This window comes from Oncorhynchus kisutch, linkage group LG14 (genome assembly GCF_002021735.2).
Source record: "Oncorhynchus kisutch isolate 150728-3 linkage group LG14, Okis_V2, whole genome shotgun sequence".
NCBI classification, from domain to species: Eukaryota; Metazoa; Chordata; class Actinopteri; order Salmoniformes; family Salmonidae; genus Oncorhynchus; species Oncorhynchus kisutch.
This window is the reverse complement of record NC_034187.2, coordinates 87012625-87025192: the sequence shown is the minus strand read 5'-3', so window position 1 is coordinate 87025192 and position 12568 is coordinate 87012625. Positions and strand designations below refer to the sequence as shown.

The window sequence follows — 12568 nt, the reverse complement described above, 5'->3', positions numbered from 1 at the left end:
GTCTATATCTGACATGGTACAGGTGGTCTATATCTGACATGGTACAGGTGGTCTATATCTGACATGGTACAGGTGGTCTATATCTGACATGGTACAGGTGGTCTATATCTGACATGGTACAGGTGGTCTATATCTGACATGGTACAGGTGGTCTATATCTGACATGGTACAGTGGGTGGTGGTCTATATCTGACATGGTACAGGTGGTGGTCTATATCTGACATGGTACAGGTGGTCTATATCTGACATGGTACAGGTGGTCTATATCTGACATGGTACAGGTGGTCTATATCTGACATGGTACAGGTGGTGGTCTATATCTGACATGGTACAGGTGGTCTATATCTGACATGGTACAGGTGGTGGTCTATATCTGACATGGTACAGGTGGTCTATATCTGACATGGTACAGGTGGTGGTCTATATCTGACATGGTACAGGTGGTCTATATCTGACATGGTACAGGTGGTCTATATCTGACATGGTACAGGTGGTCTATATCTGACATGGTACAGGTGGTCTATATCTGACATGGTACAGGTGGTCTATATCTGACATGGTACAGGTGGTCTATATCTGACATGGTACAGGTGGTGGTCTATATCTGACATGGTACAGGTGGTCTATATCTGACATGGTACAGGTGGTCTATATCTGACATGGTACAGGTGGTCTATATCTGACATGGTACAGGTGGTCTATATCTGACATGGTACAGGTGGTCTATATCTGACATGGTACAGGTGGTCTATATCTGACATGGTACAGGTGGTCTATATCTGACATGGTACAGGTGGTCTATATCTGACATGGTACAGGTGGTGGTCTATATCTGACATGGTACAGGTGGTCTATATCTGACATGGTACAGGTGGTGGTCTATATCTGACATGGTACAGGTGGTCTATATCTGACATGGTACAGGTGGTCTATATCTGACATGGTACAGGTGGTCTATATCTGACATGGTACAGGTGGTGGTCTATATCTGACATGGTACAGGTGGTGGTCTATATCTGACATGGTACAGTGGTGGTCTATATCTGACATGGTACAGGTGGTCTATATCTGACATGGTACAGGTGGTCTATATCTGACATGGTACAGGTGGTCTATATCTGACATGGTACAGGTGGTCTATATCTGACATGGTACAGGTGGTCTATATCTGACATGGTACAGGTGGTGGTCTATATCTGACATGGTACAGGTGGTGGTCTATATCTGACATGGTACAGTGGTGGTCTATATCTGACATGGTACAGGTGGTCTATATCTGACATGGTACAGGTGGTCTATATCTGACATGGTACAGGTGGTCTATATCTGACATGGTACAGGTGGTCTATATCTGACATGGTACAGGTGGTCTATATCTGACATGGTACAGGTGGTGGTCTATATCTGACATGGTACAGGTGGTCTATATCTGACATGGTACAGGTGGTCTATATCTGACATGGTACAGGTGGTCTATATCTGACATGGTACAGGTGGTGGTCTATATCTGACATGGTACAGGTGGTCTATATCTGACATGGTACAGGTGGTCTATATCTGACATGGTACAGGTGGTCTATATCTGACATGGTACAGGTGGTCTATATCTGACATGGTACAGGTGGTCTATATCTGACATGGTACAGGTGGTCTATATCTGACATGGTACAGGTGGTCTATATCTGACATGGTACAGGTGGTCTATATCTGACATGGTACAGGTGGTCTATATCTGACATGGTACAGGTGGTCTATATCTGACATGGTACAGGTGGTCTATATCTGACATGGTACAGGTGGTCTATATCTGACATGGTACAGGTGGTCTATATCTGACATGGTACAGGTGGTGGTCTATATCTGACATGGTACAGGTGGTCTATATCTGACATGGTACAGGTGGTCTATATCTGACATGGTACAGGTGGTCTATATCTGACATGGTACAGGTGGTCTATATCTGACATGGTACAGGTGGTGGTCTATATCTGACATGGTACAGGTGGTCTATATCTGACATGGTACAGGTGGTCTATATCTGACATGGTACAGGTGGTCTATATCTGACATGGTACAGGTGGTCTATATCTGACATGGTACAGGTGGTCTATATCTGACATGGTACAGGTGGTCTATATCTGACATGGTACAGGTGGTCTATATCTGACATGGTACAGGTGGTGGTCTATATCTGACATGGTACAGGTGGTCTATATCTGACATGGTACAGGTGGTCTATATCTGACATGGTACAGGTGGTCTATATCTGACATGGTACAGGTGGTGGTCTATATCTGACATGGTACAGGTGGTCTATATCTGACATGGTACAGGTGGTCTATATCTGACATGGTACAGGTGGTCTATATCTGACATGGTACAGGTGGTCTATATCTGACATGGTACAGGTGGTGGTCTATATCTGACATGGTACAGGTGGTCTATATCTGACATGGTACAGGTGGTGGTCTATATCTGACATGGTACAGGTGGTCTATATCTGACATGGTACAGGTGGTGGTCTATATCTGACATGGTACAGGTGGTCTATATCTGACATGGTACAGGTGGTCTATATCTGACATGGTACAGGTGGTCTATATCTGACATGGTACAGGTGGTGGTCTATATCTGACATGGTACAGGTGGTCTATATCTGACATGGTACAGGTGGTCTATATCTGACATGGTACAGGTGGTCTATATCTGACATGGTACAGGTGGTCTATATCTGACATGGTACAGGTGGTCTATATCTGACATGGTACAGGTGGTGGTCTATATCTGACATGGTACAGGTGGTCTATATCTGACATGGTACAGGTGGTCTATATCTGACATGGTACAGGTGGTCTATATCTGACATGGTACAGGTGGTCTATATCTGACATGGTACAGGTGGTCTATATCTGACATGGTACAGGTGGTCTATATCTGACATGGTACAGGTGGTCTATATCTGACATGGTACAGGTGGTCTATATCTGACATGGTACAGGTGGTCTATATCTGACATGGTACAGGTGGTCTATATCTGACATGGTACAGGTGGTCTATATCTGACATGGTACAGGTGGTCTATATCTGACATGGTACAGGTGGTCTATATCTGACATGGTACAGGTGGTCTCTATCTGACATGGTACAGGTGGTCTATATCTGACATGGTACAGGTGGTCTATATCTGACATGGTACAGGTGGTCTATATCTGACATGGTACAGGTGGTCTATATCTGACATGGTACAGGTGGTCTATATCTGACATGGTACAGGTGGTCTATATCTGACATGGTACAGGTGGTCTATATCTGACATGGTACAGGTGGTCTATATCTGACATGGTACAGGTGGTCTATATCTGACATGGTACAGGTGGTCTATATCTGACATGGTACAGGTGGTCTATATCTGACATGGTACAGGTGGTCTATATCTGACATGGTACAGGTGGTCTATATCTGACATGGTACAGGTGGTCTATATCTGACATGGTACAGGTGGTCTATATCTGACATGGTACAGGTGGTCTATATCTGACATGGTACAGGTGGTCTATATCTGACATGGTACAGGTGGTCTATATCTGACATGGTACAGGTGGTCTATATCTGACATGGTACAGGTGGTCTATATCTGACATGGTACAGGTGGTGGTCTATATCTGACATGGTACAGGTGGTCTATATCTGACATGGTACAGGTGGTCTATATCTGACATGGTACAGGTGGTCTATATCTGACATGGTACAGGTGGTCTATATCTGACATGGTACAGGTGGTCTATATCTGACATGGTACAGGTGGTCTATATCTGACATGGTACAGGTGGTCTATATCTGACATGGTACAGGTGGTCTATATCTGACATGGTACAGGTGGTCTATATCTGACATGGTACAGGTGGTGGTCTATATCTGACATGGTACAGGTGGTCTATATCTGACATGGTACAGGTGGTCTATATCTGACATGGTACAGGTGGTCTATATCTGACATGGTACAGGTGGTCTATATCTGACATGGTACAGGTGGTCTATATCTGACATGGTACAGGTGGTCTATATCTGACATGGTACAGGTGGTCTATATCTGACATGGTACAGGTGGTCTATATCTGACATGGTACAGGTGGTCTATATCTGACATGGTACAGGTGGTCTATATCTGACATGGTACAGGTGGTCTATATCTGACATGGTACAGGTGGTCTATATCTGACATGGTACAGGTGGTCTATATCTGACATGTTACAGGTGGTCTATATCTGACATGGTACAGGTGGTCTATATCTGACATGGTACAGGTGGTCTATATCTGACATGGTACAGGTGGTCTATATCTGACATGGTACAGGTGGTCTATATCTGACATGGTACAGGTGGTCTATATCTGACATGGTACAGGTGGTCTATATCTGACATGGTACAGGTGGTCTATATCTGACATGGTACAGGTGGTCTATATCTGACATGGTACAGGTGGTCTATATCTGACATGGTACAGGTGGTCTATATCTGACATGGTACAGGTGGTCTATATCTGACATGGTACAGGTGGTCTATATCTGACGTGTTACAGGTGGTCTATATCTGACATGGTACAGGTGGTCTATATCTGACATGGTACAGGTGATCTATATCTGACATGGTACAGGTGGTCTATATCTGACATGGTACAGGTGGTCTATATCTGACATGGTACAGGTGGTCTATATCTGACGTGGTACAGGTGGTCTATATCTGACGTGGTACAGGTGGTCTATATCTGACATGGTACAGGTGGTCTATATCTGACATGGTACAGGTGGTCTATATCTGATATGGTACAGGTGGTCTATATCTGACATGGTACAGGTGGTGGTCTATATCTGACATGGTACAGGTGTGGGTCTATATCTGACATGGTACATGTGGTCTATATCTGACATGGTACAGGTGGTCTATATCTGGCATGGTACAGGTGGTCTATGTCTGACATGGTACAGGTGGTCTATATCTGAAATGGTACAGGTGGTCTATATCTGACGTTGTACAGGTGGTATATATCTGACATGGTACAGGTGGTCTATATCTGACGTTGTGCAGGTGGTCTATATCTGACATGGTACGGGTGGTCTATATCTGACATGGTACAGGTGGTCTATATCTGACATGGTACAGGTGGTGGTCTATATCTGACATTGTACAGGTGGTCTATATCTGACATGGTACAGGTGGTGGTCTATATCTGACATGGTACAGGTGGTCTATATCTGACATGGTACATGTGGTGGTCTATATCTGACATGGTACAGGTTGTCTATATCTGACATGGTACAGGTGGTCTATATCTGACATGGCACAGGTGGTCTATATCTGACATGGTGCAGGTGGTCTATATCTGACATGGTACAGGTGGTGGTCTATATCTGACATGGTACAGGTGGTCTATATCTGATGTGGTACAGGTGGTGGTCTATATCTGACGTGTTACAGGTGGTCTATATCTGACATGGTACACGTGGTCTATATCTGACATGGTACAGGTGATCTATATCTGACATGGTACAGGTAGTCTATATCTGACATGGTACAGGTGGTCTATATCTGACATGGTACAGGTGGTCTATATCTGACGTGGTACAGGTGGTCTATATCTGACATGGTACAGGTGGTCTATATCTGACATGGTACAGGTGGTCTATATCTGACATGATACAAGTGGTCTATATCTGACATGGTACAGGTGGTCTATATCTGACATGGTGCAGGTGGTGGTCTATATCTGACATGGCACAGGTGGTCTATATCTGACATGGTGCAGGTGGTCTATATCTGACATGGTACAGGTGGTGGTCTATATCTGACATGGTACAGGTGGTCTATATCTGACATGGTACAGGTGGTGGTCTATATCTGACGTGTTACAGGTGGTCTATATCTGACATGGTACAGGTGATCTATATCTGACATGGTACAGGTAGTCTGTATCTGACATGGTACAGGTGGTCTATATCTGACATGGTACAGGTGGTCTATAGCTGACATGGTACAGGTGGTCTATATCTGACGTGGTACAGGTGGTCTATATCTGACATGGTACAGGTGTTGGTCTATATCTGACGTGGTACAGGTGGTCTATATCTGACATGGTACAGGTGGTCTATATCTGACATGATACAGGTGGTCTATATCTGACATGGTACAGGTGGTCTATATCTGACATGGTACAGGTGGTGGTCTATTATCTGACATGGCACAGGTGGTCTATATCGGAAAAGGTAGAGGTGGTCTATATCCGACATGGTACAGGTGGTGGTCTATATCTGACATGGTACAGGTGGTCTATATCTGACGTTGTACAGGTGGTATATATCTGACATGGTACAGGTGGTCTATATCTGACGTTGTGCAGGTGGTCTATATCTGACATGGTACGGGTGGTCTATATCTGACATGGTACAGGTGGTCTATATCTGACATGGTACAGGTGGTCTATATCTGACATGGTACAGATGGTGGTCTATATCTGACATTGTCCAGGTGGTCTATATCTGACATGGTACAGGTGGTGGTCTATATCTGACATGTACAGGTGGTCTATATCTGACATGGTACATGTGGTGGTCTATATCTGACATGGTACAGGTTGTCTATATCTGACATGGTACAGGTGGTCTATATCTGACGTGTTACAGGTGGTCTATATCTGACATGGTACACGTGGTCTATATGACATGGTATAGGTGATCTATATCTGACATGGTACAGGTAGTCTATATCTGACATGGTACAGGTGGTCTATATCTTACATGGTACAGGTGGTCTATATCTGACGTGGTACAGGGTGGTCTATATCTGACGTGGTACAGGTGGTCGATATCTGACGTGGTGCGGTGGTCTATATCTGACATGGTACAGGTGTTGGTCTATATCTGACGTGGTACAGGTGGTCTATATCTGACATGGTACAGGTGGTCTATATCTGACATGATACAGGTGGTCTATATCTGACATGGTACAGGTTGGTCTATATCTGACATGGTGCAGGTGGTGGTCTATATCTGACATGGCACAGGTGGTCTATATCTGACATGGTGCAGGTGGTGGTCTATATCTGACATGGTACATGTGGTGGTCTATATCTGACATGGTACAGGTGGTCTATATCTGACATGGTACAGGTGGTGGTCTATATCTGACGTGTTACAGGTGGTCTATATCTGACATTGGTACAGGTGATCTATATCTGACATGGTACAGGTAGTCTGTATCTGACATGGTACAGGTGGTCTATATCTGACATGGTACAGGTGGTCTATATCTGACATGGTACAGGTGGTCTATATCTGACATGGTACAGGTGGTCTATATCTGGCATGGTACAGGTGGTCTATATCTGACGTGGTACAGGTGGTCTATATCTGACGTGGTACAGGTGTTGGTCTATATCTGACGTGTACAGGTTGGTCTATATCTGACATGGTACAGGTGGTCTATATCTGACATGGTACAGGTGGTGGTCTATATCTGACATGGCACAGGTGGTCTATATCTGACATGGTGCAGGTGGTCTATATCTGACATGGTACAGGTGGTGGTCTATATCTGACATGGTACAGGTGGTCTATATCTGACATGGTACAGGTGGTCTATATCTGACATGGTACAGGGGGTCTATATCTGACATGGTACAGGGGGTCTATATCTGACATGGTACAGGTGGTGGTTCTATATCTGACATTGTACAGGTGGTGGTCTATATCTGACATGGTACAGGTGGTGGTCTATATCTGACATGGTACAGGTGGTGGTCTATATCTGACATGGTACAGGTGTTGGTCTATATCTGACATGGTACAGGTGGTGGTCTATATCTGACATGGTACAGGTGGTGGTCTATATCTGACATGGTACATGTGGTGGTCTATATCTGACATGGTACAGGTGGTCTATATCTGACATGGTACAGGTGGTCTATATCTGACATGGTACATGTGGTGGTCTATATCCGACATGGTACAGGTGGTCTATATCTGACATGGTACAGGTGGGTGGTCTATATCTGACATGGTACAGGTGGTCTATATCTGACATGGTACATGTGGTCTATATCTGACATGGTACAGGTGGTGGTCTATATCTGACATGGTACAGGTGGTGGTCTATATCTGACATGGTACAGGTGGTCTATATCTGACATGGTACAGGTGGTCTATATCTGACATGGTACAGGTGGTCTACATCTGACATGGTACAGGTGTCTTCTTTGTTTAAGCCCATAGCCATATGTGTGAGGTGGATACTTTAGTTTCAAAGTAGATTTGTTTAAGAATACCCAGCAACACTCTGTGTGACCCTGATTTAGCCCAATGCAGTGAAAGGTTAAACCAGATTAACAGCATTTATGTTCTCTATATACTTCAATGTGTTTCCCAGAGGCCCAAGTCAATAGGAATTTAGTGTTTTTTTACCTCAGAAAGAGGTGTTTGTGTGTGTGTGTGTGTTTACCTCAGAAAGAGGTGTTTGTGTGTGTGTTTACCTCAGGAAGAGGTGTTTGTGTGTGTTTGTGTGTGTGTGTGTGTGTTTACCTCAGAAAGAGGTGTGTGTGTGTGTGTGTTTACCTCAGAAAGAGGTGTTTGTGTGTGTGTGTTTACCTCAGAAAGAGGTGTGTGTGTGTGTGTGTTACCTCAGAAAGAGGTGTTTGTGTGTGTGTGTTTACCTCAGAAAGAGGTGTTTGTGTGTGTGTGTTTACCTCAGAAAGAGGTGTTTGTGTGTGTGGTGTTTACCTCAGAAAGAGGTGTTTGTGTGTGTGTGTTTACCTCAGAAAGAGGTGTTTGTGTGTGTGTGTTTACCTCAGAAAGAGGTGTTTGTGTGTGTGTGTTTACCTCAGAAAGAGGTGTGCGTGTGTGTTTACCCTCAGAAAGAGGTGTTTGTGTGTGTGTGTTTACCTCAGAAAGAGGTGTGTGTGTGTGTGTTTACCTCAGAAAGAGGTGTTTGTGTGTGTGTGTTTACCTCAGAAAGAGGTGTTTGTGTGTGTGTGTTTACCTCAGAAAGAGGTGTTTGTGTGTGTGTGTTTACCTCAGAAAGAGGTGTTTGTGTGTGTGTGTTTACCTCAGAAAGAGGTGTTTGTGTGTGTGTGTTTACCTCAGAAAGAGGTGTGTGTGTGTGTGTTTACCTCAGAAAGAGGTGTGTGTGTGTGTTTACCTCAGAAAGAGGTGTTTGTGTGTGTGTGTTTACCTCAGAAAGAGGTGTTTTAAAAAAATGTTTAATATGTTTTATGGTCCAAGAAGAGAAAGCCAGCAATCTACAGGATATATGAATGCCGTGAATTATATCAATGACATAAAACTGTCAGGCCGGATTTCACTGGAGAGAGCGAGAGGAAGGCAAAGGGACAGGGGGAATGTCTTCATGAAAAGGAACAATGCTTTCTAACGTGTGTGTGTGTGTGTGTGTGTGTGTGTGTGTGTGTGTGTGTGTGTGTGTGTGTGTGTGTGTGTGTGTGTTTGTGCGTGCGTTTGTGTGTGAGACATCTCCTCATATAGACAGCTCTGAGGACCACACATCTCATATAGACAGCTCTGAGACCCACACATCTCCTCATATAGACAGCTCTGAGGACCACACATCTCCTCATATAGACAGCTCTGAGACCCACACATCTCCTATAGACAGCTCTGAGACCCACACATCTCATATAGACAGCTCTGAGGACCACACATCTCATATAGACAGCTCTGAGGCCCACACATCTCATATAGACAGCTCTGAGACCCACACATCTCCTCACATAGACAGATCTGAGGCCCACACATCTCATATAGACAGCTCTGAGGACCACACATCTCATATAGACAGCTCTGAGGCCCACACATCTCATATAGACAGCTCTGAGGCCCACACATCTCCTCGTATAGACAGCTCTGAGACCCACACATCTCCTATAGACAGCTCTGAGACCCACACGTCTCATATAGACAGCTCTGAGGCCCACACGTCTCCTTAGATAGACAGCTCTGAGACCCACACATCTCCTCATATAGACAGCTCTGAGGACCACACATCTCCTCAGATAGACAGCTCTGAGGACCACACATCTCCTCATATAGACAGCTCTGAGGACCACACATCTCCTCATATAGACAACTCTGAGACCCACACATCTCATATAGACAGCTCTGAGGACCACACATCTCCCCAGGTAGACAGCTCTGAGAGCTGAGAGGTAGATAGCTCTGTCACTAACCCTGCACTGAGCTCACGGCTCTAACAAGACGTTTTATAGGCTCTTTATTCATGTGTTTTACCACAAGATCAAAGTCCAGACTTCAAAAGGGCTGTAATGTCAAGGTAAATGAGGAGGACACCTCAGATTCCCAAGAGGAGCACTGTGATCGTCACTTGATCTATCCTCTCCTATATTCAGGTATTACTATCAGAGCTACTGTAACTAGTTACAGATCAGCTCCCATTCCAGACACTTCAGCCTCCCATACTGTGTGGTGTGTGGTGTGGTGGTGTGTGGTGTGTGGTGTGTGGTGTGTGTGTGGTGTGGTGTGTGTGTAGTGGGGTGTGTGTGTGGTGTGGTGCGTGTGGTGTGTGGTGTGTGTGGTGTGTGTGGTGTGTGTGGTGTGGTGTTGTGTGTGGTGTGTGTGCTGTGGTGTGTGTGGTGTGGTGTGGTGTGTGTGTGGTGTGGTGTGTGTGGTGTGGTGTGTGTGGTGTGGTGTGTGTGGTGTGGTGTGTGTGGTGTGGTGTGTGTGGTGTGGTGTGTGTGGTGTGGTGTGTGTGTTCCGTACCAGAGCAGTGTGGTAACGAGCCGCTCCACTGTCCACTCAGCTGACACGTGCGTGTTGTGTTACCGATCACCGTCCTCTGTCCAATACAGCTGAACCGAATCACCGAACCCACCGTCCGACGGTCACCGGAGATCTGGGCGTACGGGGGCATGCTGGGACGGTCGCACAACACCACTAACCAATCACAGGAGAGGAGAGAAATGGAACGATCAGAAGAAAGCATAGAAAGAACCTGAACAAGCCTAGTAAATATACCTGGTTGGCCTGTACTTCCTGAACAGGCCTAGTAAATATACCTGGTTGGCCTGTACTTCCTGAACAGGCCTAGTAAATATACCTGGTTGGCCTGTACTTCCTGAACAGGCCTAGTAAATATACCTGGTTGGCCTGTACTTCCTGAACAAGCCTAGTAAATATACCTGGTTGGCCTGTACTTCCTGAACAAGCCAAGTAAATATACCTGGTTGGCCTGTACTTCCTGAACAAGCCGAGTAAATATACCTGGTTGGCCTGTACTTCCTGAACAGGCCTAGTAAATATACCTGGTTGGCCTGTACTTCCTGAACAGGCCTAGTAAATATACCTGGTTGGCCTGTACCTCTTGAACAAGCCGAGTAAATATACCTGGCTGGCCTGTACTTCCTGAACAAGCCGAGTAAATATACCTGGTTGGCCTGTACTTCCTGAACAAGCCTAGTAAATATACCTGGTTGGCCTGTACTTCCTCAACAGGCCTAGTAAATATACCTGGTTGGCCTGTACTTCCTGAACAAGCCGAGTAAATATACTTGGTTGGCCTGTACTTCCTGAACAGGCCTAGTAAATATACCTGGTTGGCCTGTACTTCCTGAACAGGCCTAGTAAATATACCTGGTTGGCCTGTACTTCCTGAGCAAGCCGAGTAAATTTACCTGGTTGGCCTGTACCTCTTGAACAAGCCGAGTAAATATACCTGCTTGGCCTGTACTTCCTGAACAAGCCGAGTAAATATACCTGGTTGGCCTGTACTTCCTGAACAGGCCTAGTAAATATACCTGGTTGGCCTGTACCTCTTGAACAGGCCTAGTAAATATACCTGGTTGGCCTGTACCTCTTGAACAAGCCTAGTAAATATACCTGGTTGGCCTGTGTTAATATCCCATGGTGTGTGTGTGTTAATGGTGTGTGTGTGTTAATATCCCATGGTGTGTGTGTGTGCTAATATCCCATGGTGTGTGTTAATATCCCATGGTGTGTGTGTGTTAATGGTGTGTGTGTGTGTTAATATCCCATGGTGTGTGTGTGTGTGTTAATATCCCATGGTGTGTGTGTGTGTGTTAATATCCCATGATGTGTGTGTCTGGTACTCACACAGACACTTGGGCAGTGTTCTATCCCAGGTGCCGTCTCCCTGGCAGGACAGAGTGCTGGTTCCCAGTAGGTAGTAACCAGGGTTACAGCGGTAGGACACAGCGGTCTGGAAGCTGTAACGACCAGGGCCTTCAGACGTCACCTGTCTGACGCTGTCCTCCACATGACCTGGCTCTGTGCAGTTCACAACTAAAGGATAGAGGGAGGAAGAGGGGAAGGGGTCAAATTAGTAGCACATTAAGAAGAGCTGATGTGTGTGTGTGTTTACAAGTAGGAGCACACACACACACACACACACACACTTGAACATAGATTACATACTGTACACATGCAGACACATTTCCATATATGTATATGTAGTGTCATGATGTTGGCCTGTGGGTAAGGTTTATGACCCCCCCCCCCCCCCATAAATACCTTTCTCCCTTCCCTCTCTCTTG

The 12568-nt window shown here is 45.3% G+C and overlaps 1 protein-coding gene across 1 annotated transcript in view; it reads right to left on the bottom strand.

Annotated features, from left to right (window-relative positions):
* The window catches only part of csmd2 (CUB and Sushi multiple domains 2), an 895829-nt gene that overhangs the window by 96879 nt on the left and 786382 nt on the right, over positions 1-12568 (bottom strand). Inside the window, 2 exon segments of the mRNA XM_031789283.1 lie at positions 10779-10952; positions 12129-12317. Coding sequence (XP_031645143.1) covers positions 10779-10952; positions 12129-12317 — 363 coding nt within the window.